Source organism: Vombatus ursinus, unplaced genomic scaffold, assembly GCF_900497805.2.
Source record: "Vombatus ursinus unplaced genomic scaffold, bare-nosed wombat genome assembly UNPS02014804.1, whole genome shotgun sequence".
Taxonomy (NCBI): domain Eukaryota; kingdom Metazoa; phylum Chordata; class Mammalia; order Diprotodontia; family Vombatidae; genus Vombatus; species Vombatus ursinus.
The window spans coordinates 6,980,466-7,007,333 of NW_020954582.1; the positions used below are offsets into that span (position 1 = coordinate 6,980,466).

Sequence of the window (26,868 nt, forward strand, 5' to 3'; positions counted from 1 at the left end):
GACCTAAGCAGAACCAAATACTGACAGATCTCTGTGCCATGATGATGGCCTGACCTTCGACCCCTTGCTTTATTGCAGCTGTCATTGTTGTTCATTTTGGTTTGTTTAGAGGGGGTGTGCGCTATTCATTTCTTTAAAAGCCTTAATCCTCTGATGAGTCATGAGAGTAAAATTCTTACCTCTTTAAGATAAATTGACTATCACAGGACATTGGTCAGTGATTTATAGCCAGTGTTATTACTTTATTTTTATTCTCCAATTATCTGAACTTTTACAAATTGGAAAAATACAAATCAATTGCTGGGATAAAAAGCCTTCTTTTTTCCAGGACAAACATCTAGTGGTTCTATAAACTGAGATCAATGTGGAGCAAATATCCAGTTCTATATGTTGTTTCTAAAAGGCCTTCAGCCTTTTAACACCTTCAGTTCCATTTCCTCTGGGAGAAAATCAAACTCCTCAGGCTGGTTTTTAAAAGCTTCCATACACTGATTCCACCCAACCTTCTGGCCTTATGTCACACTCCATGCAATCACACCATCCACTTTCCAGGCACATGGGCCAACTCGACTGGTCCCAGTTTCATCTCATTCATTTGCACAAGGTTGGAACCATTCCTTCCTCATCTCCTCCTCCCAAAGTCCTGATCTTCCTTCAAGACTCAGCCCATGTGTCACTTTTTTCTGGGACTTATGTCTATCTCTTTGCAAGTTACCTGTCTCCATAAAACGTGTTCTCCTTGAGGCTGAGATTGTCATGGATTTTGTCTTTGTATCTCTAATGCCTCATATGGCACCTGGAATAAAGCAAACAATCACTCAACGTGAATTTATGAAGTGATTACTATAAATCAGTTACCATGCTAAGTCCTAGGGGGGAAAAAAAGCAAAAAATAGTCACTGCCCTCAGGGAGATTATATTTTAATGGGGGAGACAAGATGTGTATAGATATTATATAGGGCTTTATGAGAGATCACTTTGTACTTTGTAAAGCACTCTCCATTCATTCTCTCATTTGACCCTATCAACAACCCAGTAAGGGAGGTGCGAGTATTGCCTTCATCTTACAGATGAGGACACTGAGACCGAGAAGTTAAGTGACTTGCCCAGGGTCACACAGATAGTAAGCATCTGAGGCTGGATTTGAACTCAGGTTCTCCTGACTCCAGGGCTGGCACTCTATTCATTATGCCACCTAGCTGCCCATATCAGTGCCCTGAGGCAAAGTCTGGATCATCTCATCACTATTCACAGATCTGCTAAGTCAGTCCTTTTCTTTCTTAACATCTTTATGTTAGTCAGTTACTACACCTTCAACTCAAGATATTTATTCACAATATAGAGTGTCCCAAAAGTCTTTGGGCAGCTTTAAGCTTTAATAGGGTAAAGCTGCCCAAGGACTTTTGGGACACCCTAGGCAGGGTGTCTCTCTATACTCCATGCAAGTTTGACGGTCCTTATTGCTCTTGTATGGTGTCTTCTGATTTTAATACTCCAAAAGAACTCAGATTCCATCTTTATGGTCCTGTTCATTTGATGTGACTCCCAAAGCCAACATGCTTTTAGGGTTGCCAATGGCGTGTTTTGTTGTGTCTACAAGCAGCCTTCTTGGCAGCCTACTGCTGTTGCTAAGACTTTCTCTGTGTTGGTAGTCTAACAGAAGGCAAGCTCCCTGAGGGCAAGGACACTCTCCCTTTTGTTCTGTATTGCCAGTGCCTAGCCCAGTGTTTGGCAGGAAGTAGGTATTTACTAAATGCTTGTTGACTGAGGGAGAGGCTCACGCTGAGGCCATCTGCATTACTCCATACCTGCAGCGTGTCATAGCTGGCACTCCTGTGTTCTGCCTGCTCACTGTTTAGGGACCAAGAGTAGTTCCCTCCACCTACAAAATAAAACTCAACACCAGAAGAATTCATGTCATATGATATAAAAAATATATATTCTTAGATACAACTCTCCAAACCCTCCTCTACTAAGTCATAGAAGGGTTGTGAACTACATGAGAAAAGGGAGTGTACCTATTGACGAAAATCACAGCTCCTTCCGACACCAGAGATTCTCAGATGTTTGAGGGGCCTTTGGTCTTTCAGAGAGCTCAAGGCAGTTGATGGAAACTTTTAAATCTCAAGTGTATTCGATCGCAGAGTTGAAAACTGGCAAAAGAGGAAGAAAATATGAAAGGGGATGGGTAGGGAAAACATAGAACATCAATAGTAGGTAATAAAAATAGGTGATTTTAAAATCTGGCTTCAAGAAGTCAGAAGTATCGGGGCCAAGTCTTTGAAGAATCCAACAGCTGCAGGGCTGCTGATGAATTTTCAGGAGGCTATACTTTCAAAAGTGATGACATTGTGCAATGAACTTTGCACAGGAGCACTCTCCACTCAACATTCTTGTCATTTTCATGCCCATATCACTCCTCCCTGGCCACTATCCCACTGTATGTGTAATCTTTCCTTATTATAAGGATCCTCAACCATTTTTTTTTAATGTAATGGACTCCTCTGGCAGGCTGGTAGAGCCTATAAACCCCTTCTTAAAATAATGTTTTTAAATAATTAAAGGAAATAACTAAATTTTAGTTAGATGTCAGTGAAAATAAAATACTGATTTTTTTTCCCATCCAAGTTCACTGACCCCTGGAGATCTATCCAGTGTCAAGAGGTTCTAAACTAGAGGTTAGGAACCACTCCTGTGTTAGGATGAAAACTCCTGAGGAAAGGGACTCCCTTGACTTTTTTGTTTGTATACGAAGTACTTGGCACAGTGGTGCCAAGTGGTCTTCATTCATTCATTTATCTGTTCTTTCATACAATCAATCAATCGATAAGTATTTATTGGTCATCTCCTGTGGACTAGGTCCTGGAGACACAAGGAAACAGAATGAAACATTCTCTACTTGCAATGAGTTTCCATTCCTTCATTTATTCATTCAGAGGAGATTCATACCCCCTTCTCCCCTCTGATGCTTCCCCTGGTGTAGGTTCTCATCGCCTCATTCCTAGGCCACTGCAGTACCATGTGTTGGACTTCCCTGACCCACCTCCTTGCCCCAGTCCAACCTTTACTCAGCTACCCAATTGTCTCCCTAAAGCACAGGCCCAACTCTGTCATTCTCCTTTCTATAAAATTCAGAGACTCCCTGTTACTTGTAGGATCAACCATAAAATCCTTTCTTTGCTTTTTAAAGCCTTTTATAGCCTGACTTCTTCCTACCCTTCCAGTTTTCTTAAACTCTACACCTCTCCCTAGACTCTGTGATTCCATGAAACCATCGTGCCTACTATTCCAAGACACTCCATCTGTCCTCTCTGGAAATTTTCACTGACTTTCCCATGGCTGGAATTCTCTGCTTCCTGACTTCCTTCCAATTCCACCTAAAATTTCTCTTTCCACAGGAAGCCTTTCCCAATCCTTCCTAATTTGATACCCTTCCCTCCATTGGTTATTTTCTATTTATTTTGTATATAGCTTGTTTGTACATAGTTGTTGACACAGTTTCACGATTAGATTGTGAGCCCTATGAGGTCAGAAACAATTTATATCTTTGTTTTTTTGTTGTAGTTTTTTTTTATTCCTAGTGCTTAGCACATAGTGGGAACTAATGAAGGATGTCCCAGAAGGCTTTCATCATCTGGGAAATCCCAGGCGAGGAAACTCCTTCTACCAATATAGAGTTGCCTAGAGCCCTGACTGGTCAGTAGGCTCACGTGGTCATTAAATGTCAGAGTCAGAACATGTCGAGTCCTTCCTGGATCCAAGGCTAGCCCTCTGTCTGCTATACCAGGCTGTCTCTCATCGAGGTAGACAATATAGGTAATTTTGCTTATGAGGAGTTAGGTATAGAAAGACAGTGGAGCACGGCAGCTTCAGTGGCAACGAAGAAGTATTGGAAATGGGAACCAAACCAAGGTGGGAGTACTTTCCTCTCTCCACCCGCTGTCCCTCCTGAGTGTGGACATTTCTCACCTTGATTTGGACCTTTTCAAACTGTGAAAAATGTGATTTCACTGACCTGATATCATATCATAAAATGATAGAATCTCAGCATTAGAAGGGAGCTCGCTGGTTATCTAATCCAAGCCATACCTCTGTAACAAACATGGCAAATGGTTATCCAGACTTCGCTTCAATGTCTCCAGTGACCAGAAGCCCCCCAGCTCCTCACAGGGGAAAGACCTTAGAGGTCATCATTTTACAGGTGAGGAAATTAGAGCTCAGAGAGGTTAGGTAACTGTCCCAGGGCCACACAGCCAGTAAAGTCTGAAGCAGGATTTAAACCCATATCTAGGTGCCAGAGTGTCTAACGTGCTACAGTCAAGATCAAGAAGACTTTTGTTCAAACATCCCTCAAGCTCTTGTTGTCTGAGCCTGGGCAAATTACTTAATCTCTCTGGACCTCAGTCTCCTCATCTGTAAAATGGTGATAATAATATCATCTACCTCATAGGACTGAGTAAATGAGAATAGATAGATAGACAAATAGATAGATAGATAGACAGATAGATAGATAGATGGATAGATAGATATAGCTATTACATTGCATATCATAAAGTGGGTAGATACATGTTGGCTAAAGTTGTAATAACTTATTATAGTCTTCACTCTAAGGTTTATACTCTCTACTATATCATGCTTCTGTAGTCCCTTCCATATTTGGATAATTTTAGCTTTTAGGAAGATTGGTCCCCTTCTTCACATCCCACGTCAATCCTAAATATACCTTTTAGCATTTTATCGTTATAACTTAAAACCTGAGTAGCACTGTGCATTTTCCAGGAAAAACAAAAAAGGAAAGATAAAATGCATTTAGATTAAGTATTCTAAGTTATCCCTTATACAAGTCAGCATGTGCCCTATAAGGCTCCAAGGTTATTGAACTCAATCACAGAAACAACGTGCCAAGCTCTGGTTGGTATGTGCCAAGGCAAGGGGAGCGTAATCAATTTTTGAAGACACCGTGTGTGCTCCCTTTCCAGGGAAAGTCATTACAGGAGCTCCCTCAACAGCTTCTGTGGCTGTGGATGCCATTGTTTTCCCTTTTGGATGGTCTCTGAACAAAGGATTGAATAATTACTCCCAGTTTCATTTGAAATAGTACATAAACAATCTTAGGAAAAGTCACAAAATGATTGTTTTCCTTGAATGAAGCTTCCTCTAGGGGTGACAATTAAACACACTGTAATTGTTTTTTTGTTCTTTTTCCTCCCATTATAGCAAAACCATTTGAGAGTGGGCAATATTTGGACATCTACGGAATCACAAGGGACCAGGCTGGGGAATACGAGTGTGGGGCGCAGAATGACGTGTCATTCCCAGATGTGAAAAAAGTTAAAATCGTCGTGAACTGTAAGTCTCATTCTTTATAATCACAAAAAAGAAAGAAAAAAGAAAACATCAGAGATGATAAAACATCTAAGGGAAACATGCCTGAAGTGGTGCATTTGGTGTTTGGTTTATCATCCTGTCTGTGGGTAAAAAGAACCCACTGGGGGAAGAGATGTGAGGCTCTCACTGTGGCAAATTCTCAGGCCACAGTCTTAGTGCAACATTGACAATCCCAGGTAATCCTTCAGTAACTCAGGTAGACGGAGAGGCCAGAAATGGTCCTCGTGGCCTCCTGACACTGTGCTCCCTAAATCATGGCACCTTATCTCTGAAGCACCGTCGACATAAAGCGTCTTTCTCTGTCTTGCCGGCTTCCCCTAACTGAATTATGACTAGATGGGAGGATTGAAATGTAACTCGCCGTCCACCCTAATGGAAGTCAAGTGTTTGGGTCGGCCTTTGGGAAATGAAGTCTTTTACTTCAAGAGTGGCAAATGCTTTTCCCTCTAGGAGTTAGGAGATTGAACTGTTTAAATGCGGAAGTCACAAGAAGCAAAGGAAATGATAGCCACTGTGCACATTCTCAGGATCATATGGTAGTGCTAGTAACTGGGTGATCGTATGAGAAGGTCTATGTTCATGCTCCTGAAATTCCGTTCAGTGCAATAGAACAGAAACTCCTTGAGATAGGGGGAATGGTTTTGTGGCAACAGAGCAGTGTCTTGTATGTGATTTTAGACCATCCTGATTTCGTCGTTGTAGAGAGAGCTTCCTCTGTGGATGCAGATCGGGACGTGTCTGAAACTCCCAGTCTGAGGATTGCCGGGATAGTGAATGTGTGAGCCCTGTCCAGGGTCACACAGTCAGTGCAGCTGCAAAAGCAAGCCTTGGACCTTGACCCCAAGGCCAGCCAGCTCCCTCATGACCATGGCAGACTTTTCAACTCCTGCACCAGAAAATGCTGAATTCGTGTTTGTGGAGTGAATGAAAATGCATAGAATAGACTCTTAAATGTTGTGTTGACTAGAATTCTATTCTTTGATAAACACGGCAGTGCAAATTTCATGATCCCAACAGAAGGATCAGAATCAGCCTGGCCCATTCCACAATGACCCAACGAGCTACTTTTGTAAGTTTCCTCATCATCTCAATTCCTTAACATAGAAATATTCTGCAAAGGAACAAAAACCTTAGAACCGGAACATAGCTCAGGATATGTCTTCATGTTGCACCATCGCCATTGTTTGCAATGTTTGGCTCAGGAGTGTGCAAAGGATTACTTTCTACACATTGCCATCGTTCGTTTTTTTTTAAGTTTCTGAAGTGAAATGTAAGTTCAGATTGTACCGCCGGTGGTCACGCTGAACGGCGCTCCATGTTCTCACCAACTGACACATTTGCTGTTCCCCATACTTGGCCCTGAATCTTCCTCTCCCTACATTGGCATAGGCTGTCCTTCACGCCGGGAACCCACCCCTCTCCTCAGCCTTGCATTATAGATCCTTAGCTTCCTTTAAAGTTCATCAAGTGTACCTTCTGCAGGAAGCCTGGCATGGCAGCCTGCCCCAGCCCTGACATTTATCAGTGCGCCTCCTCCCAAACACTTTGTAGTATGTTTTGTATTTAATTTTCCACAGGTATGGACATGATGCTTCACCCTGACAGAATGTAGGCTCTTGGAGAACAGAGACTTTCATTTTCATTTTACATTTGAGGCACAGAACACAGTGGTAGGAATGTAGCTGATACTTAACAGAACCTCGTGAAATGAATTAATTAATCAATGTAGGAGGAAGGCAGTGAGAAGTTCAGCCAGTTGATAAGCATTTATTAAGTACCTACTGTGTCCCAGGTGCTGTGCTAAGTGATGGGGATTCAAAAAGGGGCAAAAGACAGTCCCTGCCCAGGAGCTCACAAGGTCCTGATTGGCGGGTTGTGGAAGGGGGCTGGTTTGGGCATCCACATCTCCCCTTGGCTACTTCCCACCCCTCTGACTTTGGCAACCGCTCTGCTCTTCTGGTCCTCGGTCTTCTCACCTGTAAAATGTGCAGCTAGGATGACATCCCCTCTAAAGTCTCTTCAGGCTCTAAATCTCTAATCATCTGAGGGGTTACAATGCTAGGATCCATATTAATATGCATATATTCAGATTGACAGGCTTCTAGGTGGTGCAGTGGGTAGAGCGCTGGGTCTGGACTCAAGAAGACTCCTCTTCCTGAGTTCCAATCTGGCCTCAGACACGAGTTGTGTGACCCTGGGCAAGTCACTTCACCTCGTTTGCTTCAGTTTCCTCATATGGCAAACCACTCCAGAATCTTTGCCAAGAAAACCCCAAATGAGGTCACAAAGAGTTGGACATGACTGAAAAATAATTGAACAATAGCAATTCAGGTTGACGGAATTGTAGTCAATTTATATCTTTATCTAACACATACGTGACGCCCCCTCCTAGCATTCTGGTTTGGGCCGCCTTTGTGAACTGGCCACACCCATGGCATATGACAGAGATTCAAAGGACTCTGATGATGGCTTTTCCTGCCATGATTCTCAACCTTCTGGGTCTCAGGACCCTTTGATGCTCTTAAAAATTGTTGAAGATCCCTCAAAGAGCTTTGGTGTATGTGGGTTATGTTAGTCTGCAGCAACCTCATTAGAAATTAAAATATCTTAGAATTATTGTGAAAATAGTTTTGATTTTTCAGACCCCCTGAAAGGGCTTTGGAGACCCCAAGCGGTTATCAGAACCCACTTTGAGAACCACTGCCCAAAGGGAACAAAAAATGGGGGAGAGGAGAGAGGCAGCACGTGTGGAGATGCTTCTGACTGAAGGGGCGGGCAGACATCAGGCGCTGGCTGAGGGTGATGGGCCATTGCTTGGAATCTACTTGGTCCAGGGTCAGTAGACCAAGGACAGAGGAGGAGAGGGAGATGTAGTGCATGAGGCAGAAGAGCACAGAGGCATAGAGGCCCAAAGCTTGGGTGTAAGGCCATGTCCTTGTTTCTCTGGGGTTGGTAAGGCAGACAGAGCGTCACAGGCACACGCTCACGTGCATCGGTCAGGACCGGGCTTAGGCCTAGAGCTGTCACCCTGAGCAATCCCACCAGCTCAGCTTTCTTCTTCCTCCTTCTTTCCACATGTAAGCATAGAAGAGCAGGAATCCAATGCAAGATTCTTTGGATCGTGAATTTGGATCTTGGAACACCTTTCAGGAATTCAGTTAATCAGCATTTATTAAGTGTCTACTGTGTGCCAGAGCACCAAGTTCTGAGGATTCAAAGAAAGGCATAGAAAGTCCCTGCCCTCAAGGGGCTCACCCTCTACTAGGGGTGGCAACACGTAAATAAACAGGTTCTTACAAGATCCCTACAGAACAGATGGTCGGCGAGCCTCCTTCCCTTGGCCAGTCTTGAGTGGGCAGCCCCAGAAGAAGCACCCAAGTTAGACACCCGCTTGGAAAGCCCCGGGCCCACCGTCATCACACGTGAGCTTCCCACTGACATAGGCTCAGTGTCCAGCAGCTACAGCAGGCCCAGGGGGCCGAGCCTTTCAGCAAGAGTCAGGCCCCCGGCCTGGAGGAACGCCCGATGCTTGTTCTCACAGCTGGGAGCGGTGTTGCGGGGACAGAAGACGTGCTGGGAGGCTGGTGCAGGTTCCGCAGCTCTGCACCCGTTTGCTTGTGCTTTTGTGGGTTCCATCCAAGTCTTGGCCCTCTGGGAGAATCTGGGTTCAAAGAATCACGTGGAAGGTGCTGATCAGATAAATCCATATAACAAATATCCAATAATCTAATGAATTAGATAAATCCATAAGACACGAATTTAAGGCTGGAAGGTCATTTATATAGATGTCATCTAGTGCAAACTGCCCCCCCATTTTACAAATGAGGAGACTGAGGCCCTGAAAAGGTCAGTGTCTTTACCTGAAAAGGTTGCCCAGAGAAAGCCCAGGGCTCTTGCTCTAAAAGCCTGTGAAATGGACATACTCCCTGGCTTTCTGGAAGACAACCCTCCTTTCCTTCTTTCCTTCCTCCCTTCCTCTCTCCTTTCCTCCCTCCCTCCCTTCCGTCCCTCCTCTTTCCCTCTCTTTTGCTTGTTTATATTTAAGTGGATGGGAGAATTTGCTATGATTCCCTGGCCCCCTGGTCCTCAGGTGATCTCAGCCTTTCTCTGCAACCACAAACAGGCCTTATCTTAGCCCTGCCTTGGCTTATCTGATCCTGTTCAAACCAGTCAACAGCTGTCACTTACAAAACACATCACAGCTGGCAAGAAATGTGACAACAGCCCCCTCTGCTCAGCCAGTTGGCCAGTGACCCAGGGTGGCTCATCCACAGGTCCCCCCACATCCATTGTGAGAGAGCCCCCGCCAGGCATCAAGGCAGGGCCAAAGTCAGAGCGGGGAAGGGCAAAATCCCAATATCCACCAGCCGAGGAGCTGCGCATTAAGTGTTTTGCAAACCTTGAAGGACAACCGGGTGGTGCAGTGGATAGTGCACCAGGCTTGGAGTCAGGAAGGCTTGAGTTCAAATCCGACATCAGACACCTACCAGCTGTGTGACTCTAGGCAAGTCACTCAACCCCTGTTTTCCTCAATTTTTCACCCTCAAGATGGAGCACACTGGAGAAGGACATAGCAAACCTCTGCAGAGTCTTTGCCAAGAAAACCCCATGGATGAAAGTCCATGGGGATCCCGTAGAATCAGACAGGACTGAACAACAGCAAACATTAAAGATCTTTATAAATATGGGGCCGACTTCTATTACCCATTTTCAAATTGCACACTATTATTAATAATGCATCCATCATTTATCTATTTGTTGTCAGTTGTTTCAGTCATGTCTGACTCTTTGTGACCCCATTTGGGGTTTTCTTGGCAAAGATACTGGAGCAGTTTGCTATTTCCTTCCCCAGCTCATTTTACATTTGAGGCAACTGAGGTAAACAGGATTAAATGATTTGCTCAGGGTCACACAGTTAATGAGTATCTGAGGTCAGATTTGAACTCAGGAAGATGAGTCTTCCTGAGTCCAAGCCCAGTGCTCTATCCACTATACTACCTAGTTCCCCATCTATCTATTTCTCCATTTCTCTAGTCCCAAGAAAGCCCTTAGCTTAAAAAGGCCAAGGTATCTCACTGCATCTGGAGCTGTCTCCAGTGGTCCTGATCTATATCTGGCCACCAGACCCAGAAGGCTCTGAAGGAGAAAGTGAGGCTGGTGACCTTGCACATCCCTGCCTCACTTAAATCCAATTCACTTGTGAATCATAGCATCACCTTCTTGATGTCCTGCTCCTCTTGAGAATGAAGGACAAACAGCAACATAGTTGTATCATCTACCTATCATCTTTCACTTTCTGTCTGGTCTCCATAGTTACCTATTTCCATATAAATCTTTAATGTTTGCAAAGCTATTTGCATATGTTATCTCATTTACTCCTCAGCACAACCCTGGGAGGTAGATGTTGTTATTAACCTCCTTAAGGTTAAGTGACTTACCTAAGATCACACGGCTCAAAAGCATCTGAGGCAAGATTTGAACTCCAGTGTTCCTGACTCCAAGTCGACACCATCCCATGTGTCCCATTCTGGAAGTGTGATGGAGCTGAAGATAGAGAGTGGGATCAAGGATTGCATCTGACCTGTTCTAACTCTGTGACCTTTGACACCATATCATAGACGTGGCCTCGTGGAAAAAGCAGTGCTCTGGTATCAGAGGACCACGGCAGGAAGATTTGCTCTGTTGTTTACTTCTCAAGGAACCTTCAAGCAAGGATTTCCCCTTTAGGAACCTCACTTTCTCCCTCTTTAAAATGAATGGGTTGGTCTCCACCTGTGTACCCCTCTGATTTCCAAACACACAAGCACAAAGACCCACAAATGCCTGTCAAAGCCTCATTTCAGGTCTCCTAACCCCAGGACCAAGCATCTAGGAGTGACGGGCTGGCCGCTGGAGAAACAGATGTAAACCCCATTCCCTGATCGCCAGTCTGACCCTCTCTCGGGCGAATCACCACGTACACGTGCAATCACAGACAACCAAGCGTGAGATGATTTCAAAGGGAGACTCTGCAAACAAGAGCAGTCAGAAGTGGGTACATTGGTGGTGACCCAGGCCTCATTTCCTCGTGTTGAAAAAAATAGCAAGGTCAGATGTTATGAAGTATTCACGCGTCACACGAGGGCACACAAAACAGGGAACCTCTGAAAGCTCGCCTCTCCCTAAAATCTCCACGAGGAATCATTTCTTATACTGACTGACAAGAAAAATATTATCTTCCTGAATTCATAGTATTTTATGCAACACTTGGGTTTTCCTTACAATCTTCCTATCAAAGTATGCCCAGGTCTGAATTCTGCCTAATTTAGGATACTTAGTTCAGTTTATCCTGGCAATATCCGTGGGGGCAGAGAATTGTTAGCTTCCTTGTGCATTCGCTGCCTTCCAAATTCATGAGAGTTGGAAGCCTCCTAAAGACTTCCCAGGACTCTTGCCTCTAAGGAATTCTCCCATGCCTGATGAGAGGCAAAATGTCTTTGGGCACTCGGGCAATGAAAAGGCACAGCATTCAGAGGCAGAGGGCTGGGTTCAAGTCCTCGCTCTATCGTTTGGTAGCTGTGTAACTTTGGGTAAGTCACTTGACCGCCCTGAGCCATAGTGTCCTCGACTGCAAAAATGATAGGGTTGGACTAGATCACTTCCAGGGTTCCTTCCTGGCCTAAATATAAGATCTTTTGATGTTTGGGAATTTCTTAGGTATTTCCTATCCCACAAGAGCCATGTGGCACTGCCCAGAGAGCTGACCCTGAAGTCCGGAAGACTTACTTTCCTGAGTTCAAATCTGGCCTCAGACACTTATTAGCTGTGTGACCCTGGGCAAGTCACTTCAAACTGTTTGCCTCAGTTTTCTCATCTGTAAAATGAGCTGAAAGGAAATGTCAAGCCACTCCAATATATCTGCCAAGATAACCCCAAAAAGGGCCACGAAGAGTCACACACAAATGGAAAATGACTGAACAACAAAATCCCACGATATGATTTTCAGTTAGGAAATAGGAAAGGGCCAGTGTGACTCAATGAGAAGAGCATTGGATTTGAAGTCAAATGACTTGGGTTCCCATCCCACCTCTGCTATTTACTATTTGAGGAACCTGGTTTAAATCATTGCACCTCTTTTAGTGAAAAAACAAAAAATGAGGACCTACCCTCAAGGAGCTTACATTTAATTAGAAGAGGAAACAAGTGCAGATGTCAATTTATGCAAAATAGATGCAAAATAATTTCAAAGGTAAACAAGGGCAGTCAGAGGGAACAGCTGGACCTCACCTCCTTCCTCTGTAAAATGAGGGGGTTGGGGTAGATGGATGGCCTCAAAGGAGCCTGCAAGTTCTCAATCTATTCTCTTATGAGAAGGGTGATGATCTTTTTTATTTTATTCACTGATTGTCACTACCATGTTTGACATCATCAATTCTACCCTCATTTAATTCTAGCAACACAGAGAAAGACTAGATATTAGTGGTAGTCTTAAAATAATAATCTTTGAAAAAGAAAAAAAAAGATTAATATGTTCACAAATGTCAGAAAGGTTCTAGATCAGAAAACCTTATGGTTACAGACGATCTTTGAGGTCATTTGGTCCAAAATCTACCCTTTACAACCTTCCTCACCCCCTGTGATTGAAAACCTCTAGGGATGGACAATTCACTACTTCATGCTATTTTGGAATTGTTTTACTTGGTAGAAAGTAAGCCCTTTAAAATGTCTGAAGATATTTGCTCTGGAAAATAGAAGACAGAGGAGGGAAGGATATGCCTTCACTGTTTTCAAATAATGGAAGGTCTGCAACGTTTGCAAAGAGGGATCAGCTTTGTTCTGCTTGGCCCCAGAGGGCAAAACTAGAAGGAACAGAGAGAAGTTACAAAGGGATCAACTTAGCTCTGAAATAAGGGAACTTCTGATAATAATGTCCTGACAATTAGCGGTATCTCCAAGCCTACTGGGCTTCTCTAAGAGGTAGTGGTTTCCTCCTCACTTGAAGTCTTCAAGAAGAGCCTGAATGAACAGAGATCACCTGGTCATTCGAGGGCTCCTCTTGTCAGGTGGGAGTTGGGCTAGAGCAAGCTGCTAAGCTTCGTTACCACTCAGGAATTCTGTTTCTCTATGGTTCTGTAGTCATGCTGCCACTGTATGGATCAACTCCAGGTTACCAATAACATGACATGAGCTAGAATTTGAATCTATACTATAAAAATATCTATAATGAGCTTCCAAATGTGCAAAGATTGCTCTGCCACATATCTTAGAGTAGAAGGGATCTTGGAGGTTTTATAGCTTATTTTCCAACTTAATTAAGGCATCCCTACAATATTTGATAACCAGTGATTGACCACTTCCAGTGAGCTCACATCATAAGACAGCTCACTCTATTAATGGCTTTACTTGTTAGAAAGTTCACCCTCTCATTGAGCCAACTGGCCCATCCTGTCATTTCAGTTTAGAGATTCTAATTCTACCATCTAGAATTCTACACGGTACTCTACCATCTAGAGGCAGGTAGGTGTCTCGGTGAATAGAACACTGGACCTGGAGTCAGGAAGACCCAAGTTCACATCTAGCCTCACACACTTACTAGCTGTGTAGCCCTGGCAAGTCACTAAATCCTGTTTGCCTCAGTTTCCTCATCTGTAAAATGAGCTGGAGAAGGAATGGCAAACCACTCTAGTATTTTTGCCAAGAAAACCCCAAATGGGGTCACAAAGAGTCGGATGTGACTGAAACACTGAGTAACAGCATTTGCTTTGGCTTTCCCCTATGCCTGGAGTTCTTTCCCTCCTCAATTCCATCTCCTACGTTCCCTGGCTTCCTTTAAGTGACAAATAAAACCCAATATTTTACAGGAAGTCTTTCCCAATTCCTCTTAATACTAGTACCTTCCCCCTTATATTTAATTACACACACACACACACACACAGGTGTGTATCGCGTGTTGACTCTCCCATTGCAAATGGTGAGCTCTTTGAATGCAGGGCCTGTTTGTCTTCTGCCTTTTTTGTGTATCCCTACTGCTTAGAACCATGTCAGGTACACAGCTGGTGCTTAATAAATGTTTATTGATGATTGACTGATTAAGTTACGTAGGGCAATCTTTTTTCTAGCTGGAGCAGTGTATAGTGTGCTAGGCTTGGAATCCAGAAGACTCTAGTTTAAATATGTCCTTGGACATTTACTGGCACTGATACCTGGGGCCTGTCTTGGATTCCTCCGGTATAAAGTAGGGATTATAATAGCATCTACTGCCTGGGGTGATTGTGAGGATAAAATAGGTTAACATTCATAAAGTGTTTTTAAAACCTTAAAGTGCTTTATTATCATCTTTACCATCATCATCATTCTTCCAGCACTCAAAGACAATTCTTCCTTTGCCCCCTAAGTTGTCTCTTTACTTCCCTGAGCCTCAGTTTCCTCATTTATATACAGTTGGTCTAGGTAACCTCAGAGATATCTCATCCAAATCTAGATCCATAATGTGACGTAAGGAAACTGAAGTTAATATTAGAGGCAGAGTGATACAGTTGGCTGTGCATTCTTAGGACCTGGGTTCAAATCCTGCTGCTGTTGTTTGTAATGTGTGTTGAGTAAGTCACATTACTTCCCTGGGACTCAGTTTCTTCACCTGTAAAATGAGATGCTTGGACTAGATGCCTATTGAGGTCCTCTCCAGCTCTCCACTTCTACCCCTGTGACATCTGGGGTCAGGACAATGCCTTGAACGTCATGGGCCCTTAATAAATGCTTATTAACTTGACTTGAGTTATGAAGGGAAGCCCAGACATAATTTTTGGTTTTCTGTTAAAAACTAATGAAGGCCGTCACATAGCTATGTTTCCATTTCCAACGGTAGTGGAAAAAATGGGCATGCAGGATCAATTTTTGCTAATATAGAAAAGAGTGGGGCTTTTCCCTGGGTATTCAAAGCAGGAGGAGATAGCTAAGGTAGATACTTAAGTAAGACTAGGAGATGTTTTCCAGCAAAGCTAGGGCACCGATTTACATATTGTTTTGCATCAAATACATATTCATTTATGTAAATGTATATTTTATATTCTAGAATATAACTAACTCCAAACATGTGGACTAGAATATCCTAATTTGTGACACCTAATGTGATTGTACTAAAGCCTGTGACTGACGCCTCAAGGGAGAGGCTGGGGCCAGTCATCCGCCATTTTCAGGGCCTCTTCCCAAGCTGTCCTCTTCACCCTGAAAGAGGTTTCAGTGCTGATCTTGCAGTGATGGTGATGGCAGAAAACAAGATTGCTTCTTTTTATAGCAAAGTCAAAAGAGCAAAGTCAAAAATTCACGTGGAGTCAGAAAACCTAGGTTCATATCTCAGCCCTGCCCCTTAAAACCTGTGGGATTTTGGGTGAGTCACTGAATATCTCAAGGTGGTGGCTTTTTCATCTATAAAATGAGGGACAGTTGTATAAAATAACCTCTAAACTTCCAGTTTTAAATCTATGATCCCGTGATTTCTTCATTACATCTATGCTTTAAATTAACAATTAATGTAAGAAATATATGTGTGTGTATTTTAGATAGTGGTATAAAGGGATGTGGTTCCCCAGTAATAGTGATGGGGTACTCACTCCATGTAACCTTCCAAATATGCAGGAGAGGATACTCTTTGCCACATGCAGAAGAACTAATAAATTCTGGAATTGTCTCAATGATGATGACCTTTTTCAAAAAGTAGAAATAGCAATATGAGGAAATAATCTTCCAGATATGATTGTGACTAACAGGGAGAAGATGGCTTCCAACCTAGTGAAGATGAGAACATTAAAAGAAAATGGTGCCACTGTCTTAGAGCTAATTATAGAGATGGAAATTCAGGCAGAGTCAGGCATGCAACTTAGATCTGGGGATGGCAGGTTTTAGAAAATTCCAATTACTCTAGGTAGGAGGAGATGGTCTTCAGTTCTAGAGAGGAAGTTAGCAGTAGACCAATGAGATGTTCTCAAAAACAATAAGCTAATGCCAGATGCACAAAAGACTGGAAAACAAAGAAAAGCCAGTTAGCACAAACACCAGTGTGTATACACAGGGAACTCATCTACTAACTTAAATTGAAAAAAAAAAAGGAATTTGCAACTCTTCTATGATTCATGTAGCTGTGAACTGGTCTTAACCATTCTGGAAAACAATTTGGAATTAGGATAAAGATATGATAAATATGCAAACCATTTGACCCAGAGACCTCACTGCTAGTTGTGTACGTAAGCAAGCAAAAGACGGCAAGAAAGGTACACCAAAATATCTACAGCCACTCTTTCTATAAAAGCAAAGAGTTGGCAACAAAGTAGAGAGTTTTTAGTCAGAGAATAACTAGATTGTTACATGAATAGAACAGAACATTACAGTGCTATAAAAAAATAACAAATATAAAAATTTCAAGAAGTATGGGATGACATATGAAATAACACAGAGTGAACCAAGCAGCTCCAGGAAAACCATTGACTCAATGACTACAACAATGTGAGTGGAAAGACCATGAAATCAAGTGGGAATGCCAGGTGATTCTAAAGACCGAGCTTGGTCATAGAAATGAGTTGAGAAAAGGCACCTCCTTCCCTTTACTGATGAGGTGGGGGCACTGGCTATGGAATATTGGGTATGTTGCCAAACAAAAGTACTTTCCTTTCCTCCATTTTAATCTGTGTTACAAAGGAGGATGGGGGGGGGGATTGGAGCTAAGAAATATGTACAGTAATCTGAATGATACAACAAGAGAAGGCAGAGATATCATTATTTTAAAGAAAATTTTAATGCGGATGTACATAAGATAGACACAGGGACAAATAACTGATGAGAAAAAAATGGCAATGCCTTTGTCAGAAAGCACTAAATTTCAAAAGAAGTAGAGACTGAAAGTCGGAGTGGAACCCAAGAGGACTTTGCAATTCTGTTTGGGCAAAAGGAAGGGGGAACGAAGCCTCAGCCATTCTGCTCAAAGGTACGTACTTGGAAGCCTGTCCCACGGAAGTCGCATCACATTAGTTCAGCCTGACCCCAGAAGGAAGAACCAGGGATGAGGAATGGGTGGGGAAAAGACAGATTTTCACTCAATTTAGGAAATCTCAATGAAGGGGGAAGCTTCCTGACCATTCCAGCTATTCAGAAGAGGCCTGGGTTGACTTCAGAGGTTTCTCATCCCGCTTCTCCAAACCCAGGGGTCTTAGAGCCAAGGCTGAATAGCCATTTCTTGGGGAAGCTATAGAAGGGATTCTTGACTGGTGTCTGTTTAGACTAACTACTGCTTGGTGGCCTTACCATTCAGAGGCTTTGAGATTTTGTGAGCCAAAGCTACATAAGTTAACATAAATATGTTCTCCAAGTTCTTTCGTCTAGTGCTGGCAAGTAGTTATCAGTTGAAACGTCTGTGTGTGATTCTACTCCCACCCCCTGAATAAGGCATTTTGCTGAAGGAAAATAAAAACCCATCTGAAGCAGCCCCCTATGCGTTCTCTTTTATTACTTTTCCTCCTAAAAAATAAAAGCTAAGCTGATTTTCCTGCTCTAAGTATATAAGAAATAGATCTTCTTCTATGAGAGACTATATTGACTTTATATCTTTTTATTTATAGTCATTGCTATCTTGGCATTTACCAATTGAAACCCAAAACACTTCAAGTGAAAGGTGAAATAGTTTGGCATTTGGTGGTCCATTGGTATCAGGAAAACAAGGCTTAGCTGCCTGGCTTGAAAATGTCCCCTCTCTGCCCCAGAGCCTCATTCTTTTCTGTTGGACTACCCCAGGCACTTCCTATATTCTAACTGGGGGCATGAGGGTTAAATACATCTTATCATTCAACTAGATTGAAAGTAACATGAAGCCAAGGATAGACTATTTTAATCTTCGTGTCTTCCTATCTGCAGCATTTATCATAATGCCCAATACATGGCACACATGTCACACAAACAAATAAAAAGGAATGCAATTGGGCAGAGGGAGAAACTCATTTTCATTTGCACACGTGTACATACATCTTATCACCCTACTGGATTTTAAGGTGGGGATATCTATTTTATCTTTCTATCTAACATCTATCTCTCTATCTTTCTTTCTGTCTCTAGATCTAATCTATCTCTTGCTATACAAAGATATATAGATAGAAAGACATATACATGCATATGCATATGCATACATATATACATACACTATATGTGCATATCTAGAATTATATATGTACCTGTGTTTGTGCACATATATACATATATGTGTGCACAGAGAGAGAGAGAGAATTGAACAGAGGAAGCAACATTGGTTATTTATATTTTATCATCCTCTTGACCCTAGAAGCTCTCATCACTTTTGGACCCACTTTTCCATCCTGAAGACTGAAGACTTTCCCTCTGATTGGCTGGTTCCTCCCAGAATCTCCATTTTTAAGAAGATTCCCCATTTTTAAGAAGATTCCCCAGTCATCCATGTCTTCATTCCTCTCCAGATTTCACTCTGGACAATCATGAACTTTCTCTTTAAAGCCCCCAAGCCTGGTACCTTAATCTCCATCCCACTCCCACCCCTTCCCATTTCTTGTTGTTTCCTTCCCCCATTAGAACATAAAGTCTTTGAGAGTGGAGACTGTTATTCTTTCTGCTTATATTTTTATTTTCTACGCTTAAACAGTGCCTGGTACACAGTACGCACTTAATCAATGCTTGTTGACCTCCCTTAACCATTAGATTATAAGCTATAGGAAGGCAGATACTTTTTTTTTATCTTTACATACCTCCAGTACCTAACATAATGACTGACATAGAAGAAAATGTTTAATCTTCTTTTTTTAATGAATTGAATTGGGCAGACATGTTGGTCATTATATACATTTTATCATTTTACTAGATTATTCTGCATGGGAGGGCAGGGACAATTTTTTTTTTCAGCACCCAGGATAATAACTGCCACACAGAAGACCTAAACTTTGTTGTTTTTATTGTGGTGTTTTAACCGAATTGGTCAGAAGGAGAATGATTATAGACACTTAATGAAATGCTTGCGGATTGGTCCATTGAGTGAGGTCAGGTCTTAAAGGATTCTGGAGATTACCTAATCCTCACTCATTTTAAAGATTATGAAAATGAGCTGCAGAGGCTGAATTTCTTTGCCCAAGAGTCATTTGGTGGCAGATTTGGTACTCAAATGCAGGAGTCTCTTTTCCCCTCATTCCACAATTGCACACACAATGTTACTATGAAGAAATCACTGAGAGATATCAGGATAGAGCAGAAAGGGTGCTGGGTTTAAAGTTAGGATTCTCAACATCTAGACTTGGATCTGGACCATCTAATCTGACCTCTTCATTTCATAGATGAGGAAATAATGAAGTGACTCACCTATTATCATGCAGATAAGAAGCAGCCTATTGCCTCGAATTCTAAATCCAACAGTCCTCTTTCAATTACATCCCACCATTGTCTGCTATTAACATCACTTAAGCACCCTGGTCTTCATCTGGAAAATAAAGGGATTCAATCTAGGACCTTGAAGTCTTTACCAATTGTAGATATTGGGGTATTAAAGCTCTGTCCTTGATCAATGGAGCAGTAAGAGTACATCAAACCCAAATTCATTACTGATCATTACATTTCCTCAATAAAACAGAATCCAGCCATAACAGATATTACAGCTCAAATCGGATTTTGAGGTCCTGTCATGGAATAGGATTTAGCAGTGAATTCATCCATCTTTGTGGCAGTGCACATGGTTTTTTGATATGAATTTCCTGGAATCTTCCAGACTTCTTAGATTTTTTTTTTTTTTTGGAGGGTGAAGAAGGAATCAAGAAATTGAGATCTAATATTCTTATTGGCAGTGGAGTAAGTTGAAGGTTTGTGCAGTTTCGTTTTTTTTTTTTTTTTAAGTTAACTATAATTGTAGGAAGGCCTACAGTGAGTGCTAGGCTAAGGATTTTGGACATTGTCCAGTTAGCATCCCTGTCTTCAGCCCCTATGACCATTAGCACTTCTTTTTTTAACCCCCTCATCCTCTTCTATCATTATGCAAGACAGAACCAGGAGTCAGGAAAGTCATTCTATTCCCAGACCTTCTACTAGCTATGGAAATTTCAGGGTGTTAGTTTCCTGCTCTGTCCGGGGAGGGGCTGTGCTGAAGACTTTTCAATGTTTCTCCTTTCTATGATTCTATAATGTCTTTGCGACCTACACTTCCAAGCTTTTACGAGGCTGTTTGGGAGGCACTTAGGTCTCTGACTTTCTAGCATTATAGTTGACGTTCTCATGCCAAATCATTTTAGAGAAGCTTTATTCTTTGTTTTGCTTTGTGATTCTGACAAAAAGAAAATCTCTTCTTATAGATTGAGCTCCACTGGACTGTGTGTCTGATTTTTAGTCTCTGGAGACAGCAGAATATCTTCTCTTGTAGACGGCTTAGGAGTTTTCATTAACTGTTTCTTTAGCAATTCCTAATAGAACTAGTGACCAGATTTGAGATTTCATTGATATAGGGGACTCTTAGCCCCTTCTCATCAATTTACAGTTTTGGAGTTTTGTAGAAAGTTTGGAAAGACTAAGAGCTTGTCTGAGGTCCTATAGCCAGTAAACACAGAAGATGAGATTTGAACTTTGTTCTTTTGGGGTCCAAAACCAGGTCTCAATTCCATTCCCCGGACCACCTCTCTTCATATTGGCAGCACAGGATTTTTAGGAACTGAAGAGGAAAGATCTAGAAAGCCCTTCTGTTTGGACACACTAGAAGGGAGACATAATAGAGAGAAGAGGGAAGAAAGATAATGGAGTGAAAAGAAAAAAAGAAAGACAAATGGTGGTGATTTGGGATAAAGGAAAGAAGCAGTTTAGAAAGGTAGGGAAAAAAGATGAATTCCCAACATCTCAAGATGTCCCTCTGCCCAGGACTCCCTTGGCTTCTTCTTCCTTCTGCATCCTTCCTTTGGCTTTCTAATGTCTTCTTACTTTTCTTCCAAAGTCTTTCTACTAGAGAACTCCTGAAACTATATTGATTTTATTTTGAGGTATCTAAGTGGTTCAGTGGATAAAACTGGGGATCTGGAGTCAGGAAGATCTGAGTTCAAATCTGGCCTCAAACACTTATCAGCTGTGTGACTCTGGGCAAGTCATTTCACCTCTTTCTGCCTCAGGTCCCTCACTGGATAATGAGGATAATAATAGCACCTACCTTGTGGGCTTGCCATGAGGGTCAAATGAGATAGTCATTATAGAGCGCTTAGCCCAGTGCCTGACACTCTGCCTGACAGTAGACACAATGCACGCTTATTTCTTTGCTCATCCCTTCTTTCCTTCCCTCTTTCCTCTTTCTCTCCCTCACTCTTTTCCTCCTTCCTTCCCTCCCTTCTTTCCTTCCTCCCTCCCTTACTTTATCCCTTCCTTCCTTCCTTCCTTTCTTTGTATATGTCCACTTACGTGTGTGTGTTTCATTTCTCCAATAGAATACGAGGTTCTTAAAGGCAGTGGCTAATATGTTTTTGTTTTTGTATCCCCAGGGCCCAGTATAGTACCTGGTATGTAGTAAGCACTTATAAATGCTTGTTTAATGATTAATTAATAAATGGTTGAGGATTAAATAATTGGTATGAGTTTACTCTGGCCTGTGGGCCAAATATTTACAAATGCATTTTTACTGAGTGCGAGCTCCCATCAGGGTCTATAATTTATCATAAAAAATGTTCAGGAGCTATGTGCTGGGCTCCCAGGCACAGCTCTGTGTTCCTATTATCACGGCAATCCAATCAAAAATGGGCTGGTGTCTCTAAAATTGGATCTAGTATCTATAAATGGATCTGAAGCCCATCTTGAGCCATAAGAGATAGCTCAGACCCCAGGCTGGAATACCCAGCTGCTTTCACGTCCCCAGCCTTTGGAGTGACAAGCTGTGAAAGCTGACCCTCTCCCCAAGCTGACACGGAACCCAAGCATTCGAGGACCCTCAAGGTTTGGGCCCCTGTCAACTGGTTCTATGCCTGTCCTATGGAAGGCAAGCTCTAGCTTCTGCATCAGTCCGGGGAGAAAGGTACAGGAAATGTGTCAGTGAAATGCAGCTTGATATACACCAATGAAGTCTTTATAATGTTCTGAGATGTTATTTTGGAAACTCAGATACTATAAATGATGGGTCATGAAGAAAAACTAGAGAAACTGTAAGAGAACAAGTCGAGCGAGGTTTCAGGGCTTGACACTAAGAACATTGTGCCTTGTTGTTTTCTGTCCAGTCTGGCTCTATATGACTGCACTGGGGTTTTCGTGGCAGAGATACTGGAGTGATTTGCCATTTCCTTCTCTAGCTTATTTTACAGATGAGGAACTGAGGTGAACAGGGTAAAGTGACTTGCCCAGGGTCAAACAGCAAGTAAGTACCTGAGGCTGGATTTGAATGCAGGTCTTTCTGATTCCAGGCCCAGTGCCAGGCTCTACCCACTGTGCTATATAGTTGGCCAAAGCATCGTGCACCTACTCCAGGGTAATATGAAGGATGTTGGGGCTGGAAGGGATATTAAAGATTATCTTATAGAAATGTAATGTAGATTAAACTTCTTTTTTTGAAGGGGGAAGAGTTGATTGTTAAGTATTTATAATCGCATGCTTGTCTGGGGCCCTCCATGAAATGGAGAGTCCAAGAGAAAATCACCCCTAGATAAGTGGAGTGGGGTGGGGGTAGGCCTTTGCAGAGGGATAGCTCAGGATGAGAAGGTCACAGATGAGAAGGGCTGACGGTTCTTCATCAAGGAGGCCCTGAATGTGGAGAGATGTTCCAGGACAGGAAAGAGAAGGAAAGCAGGCCCATGCATGTTCCACTGATGTTTCACTTAGTAGGAAACCCTCTACCGCCCTGCTGTCGGAGCTTCCCATCATGTCTAGCTCACCGTATGCCTGAAAAGCATTTTTGTACTTTTTTAATGCGCGTACTCATCAGTATTTTCAAATTCAAGTTGGCCATTTTGCATGAAATATGCTGCACATGCTAAGTTTTTATGTAAGGTAAAGTAATAGTCTAATGTACATTAAAAATGTTGTTGCTTGTAATAACTCATACCTCTACCTAGTCAGAATAAATAAGTGCTCCGGAGGGTGGAACAGATGTTGAAAGCATTTCCGCATTAAGGCCAACTGGCTAGTGGACATTTACATCTCGGGATGGAGAGAGATGCATCCCTAATTAGCTGACTCCCCCAAATGGCCCATTTGTTAAAGCATGTGGCCAGAGCGGCTTTGCAGTTCCGCTTTGTTTTTTTTCCTACAGATGTCAAAAGGGCTTTGAGATTCAGCAGATCACATTTGCAGAGCTGTCACTTGTAAAGCACTGCACTCCCAGGACTGCTCTATGGAACCAAAGAAAAGGCAGAGGGTGGTGCACTGAGGCTGGGATTGTTTCCTTGGATGCCCATTTTCTCTCCCTGCCTCCCCAAGAAAACTACAGGCTGCCCAGAGATGGGGCTCATGTTGTTCTGTTGTGGTTGTTATTATTGTTGTCGCTTGTCGTTTTAGGCATTGTATCCCAGGGCCTAGGGCAGAATCTGGCCCTTCATAAATGGGTGGTGATTTCCGTGCACTGGAGCCTGATTTGGCAAGGGAGCGAAATTAAAGCTAAAGGCAGGAGAATATCCAGATAAACTCTTTAAAATGTTTTATTTTTTGTTGCTAACAAACAGAAGCCTTTTGGTCTACAAAGAGAAACAAGAAGGAGGCTTGTATAAGTAATTGTGAAAAGTTAGCCTCTGTTATGTGTGGGGTTTTGTTTGTTTTATTCACGTGGATCCCAAGTCCCTTGGCAGGCTATGCAGCCCTCTACCCTGTCATGGCTGCATAAATCTGGCTTTTAAGAGTCTGGGACAGCACATTCAGTGAGAGGAGTTGGAGGCAGGGGCCTCTACTGGTAAAAATATCAAGGATGGTTTGCAGTGTCCTTCCCTCAATTGACTAAAATGATGTTTTCATGGGACAGGCCCCAAGGTTGCCCAGAGTGATCTGTCAGCAGAGGGATGGGCAGGGGGTGACGAATCAAACCTAGTCACTGGCCAACAAGATGAGGTAGGAAATCCGTCCCCACCCTGCTGTCTGGGTTGGTCTCCAACCCCCGAGGGCACAAACAGCTATATTTGTAGGCCCTCAAGCACAAAGGTCTCTGAGGTCCAGATATCCACCAGCATCTGGGGCTCCAGGCAGGGCCCTGATCAGAAAGGAGAGGCCAGATAAGCCTCATGGAGCCCGGCTGGGGTTTCTGGCACCTGGAAACTTCAGCAGGAGTGGCCAGGCTGGTGCTGCCAGAGTCTGCCTGCTGCCCCCAAGCCCAGACTGTTTCCTAAAACTCTCAGTCATGCAAGCCCAGAGCCAAGGTAAAACCATAGGATTCTGGGGTCTACTGCTATCCTGGACATTGGAGATGGGCTTGTCCTCAGCTTGCATTTCAGAGAAGCAGTGCAGCATGGTGGATAGACCCTGGAACTTGGAGTCAGGGAGATCTGGGTTCAAGTACTGTCTCTGACATTTATTGTCTAAGTGACTGTGGACTAGATGCTTCATCATCTCTGTGAGTCTCAGTTTCCTCATCTGTTAAATAGGATAATAATAACTGTAACATCTGTCTTACAGGATTATTGTGAAGGTCGGGAGGGGTGAGTAGAGAAGGGAATAAACATTTATGAAGTGTCTACAATAGACTGGACACTGTGCTAAGCATTTCACAAATATTGTCTCATTTGATAATATTTCTGAGGCTGGAACACAATCCTATGCCTTGATCTGGAAAGGACCTTCGTGTTATCCAATGTAGTCCTGACACTTTGCAGATGGCTCAGTTTCCTCACCTCTCTGCATCTAGTCCAGCACCATCATTTTACAGAAGAGAAACTGAGACCCAGAGATGTTCAGTGACTTGCTCGAGGTCACCCAGATGAAAAGTGGCAGGCAGAATTTGAACCCAGCGCTTCTGACTCCAAACTCAACACTTGAAGCTAATGCAGTTTCTACTAGTAATACAGGGCAGCATTTTCCAAAGTGTAAAGGCCTCTATAAGATCCTCATAGCTCTTCACTGATCAGACCTCTCTACCATCTCCCAGAAGCCTTTTCACCCTGAAAGATGCCTCCGCCGTCCTCTCCTCTGATTGGCAAGTTCCCTCCAGGGCCTCCATTTTGAGGAAGTGCCTGGACCAGCCAGGCTCACGCCTTTACTTCTCTCCTGGCCGCTCTGCTGCTACCTCTCTGGCCCACTCTATCCCGTGGGTGCCTTCTCTGCCCCCCCGCCCCCATCCTCACCTCCCTCGTAGGCTTGTCCTCCCCTGTTTGAATGTAAGCTCCTAGAGGGGGAGGGACTGTCTTTCTCTCTGCTTGTATTTGTATTACCAGTACAGTGCCTGTCATAAGGAAAGTGTTCAGTAAAAGCTTGTTGACTCGTATGTACCAACTATTATTATTATTGTGGTGGTGACGATGATGGTAACGATGATGACGGATAAGAAAACTGGGAAGGATAGGAACGTAATGGTTTGGCTAAGATCAGAAAAGTCAGAAAGTGGCAGAGAGAAGATTCTAAACTAGCTAGCCTGTGGCTTCAAAAGTCCTACTGTTCATTATTCTGAAGAAAACCCAATATCACTCGCTGTCTTGCTACTTGCTGCTTTCTCCCTCTCTCCCCTTCTCCCCTCCTTCTTCCTCTCTCTCCCTTCTCTCTCTTTCTTTTCCCTCTCTGTAAGCATGCCAACATGCCAAAAGCATCCCAACATTCAACAGGAAAAAGTTAGATTTTTATTTTTCAAATGTTACGTGTTCCTAGCCTAAGTTTGCCCTCATTATGACTCCTTCCGTCTTCCGGGCTCAAGCGGCGCTCGTAGCCGAGGGGACAGACGACTGGACTTTGAGATGGGAAGATACCAGTGCTGAACCGTGCCTGGATGAATGTCCTCTCGCTGGGCCGGCATTACCCTCTCTGTGAAATGGCTGAGCTGAACTTGGCCCTTCTCATGCTTGGTTTTTTTCCTCCCAGCTCTACATCTCTGATCCTGGGTTTGAATCTCTTTCAGGACACGATGCTCGCAAGGAACTGAAGTTAGCTTCCATGCACCCCCATCCTAATCTTAAATTTTCCGGGCTGAGCATTCTCCTTCAACTGCTCCATGTGTGAAATGGACTCGGGCCCTTCCTCATCCTGCTTGCCCTTCCTCAGATGCCCCCTCAGTCCTCCAAGATCTTCCTACACAGTGGCCCCCAGACTCGAACCCCACACTCCAGCTGGGCTCTGCCAGAGGCAGGGGTCAGTGCTGCCGTGACCTCCTCATTCCGGAGATTTTGGGATTCTCCGGCAGTGACTTACGTTCCAGACTACCAGCTTTATGTTCATTCATCAGGACTGTCCCTGAATCCACCTGGGTTAAAATCCAGTCAGCAGACTGAGTCCGTATCTATGCATTTCAAGACAAATTCCAAATAAACATCTCATTATTACTGCAGGCTGCCTCTCTAGCTAAGAGTAAAGTGTGTCTGTGGT

At 43.2% G+C, this 26,868-nt stretch overlaps 1 protein-coding gene across 1 annotated transcript in view; it reads left to right on the forward strand.

Annotated features, from left to right (window-relative positions):
* NEGR1 (neuronal growth regulator 1) overlaps nt 1-26,868 on the forward strand; it is a 1,063,275-nt gene that overhangs the window by 679,465 nt on the left and 356,942 nt on the right. Inside the window, exon 5 of the mRNA XM_027874094.1 lies at nt 5,218-5,349. Coding sequence (XP_027729895.1) covers nt 5,218-5,349 — 132 coding nt within the window. The remainder of the gene's footprint in view (nt 1-5,217; nt 5,350-26,868) is intronic.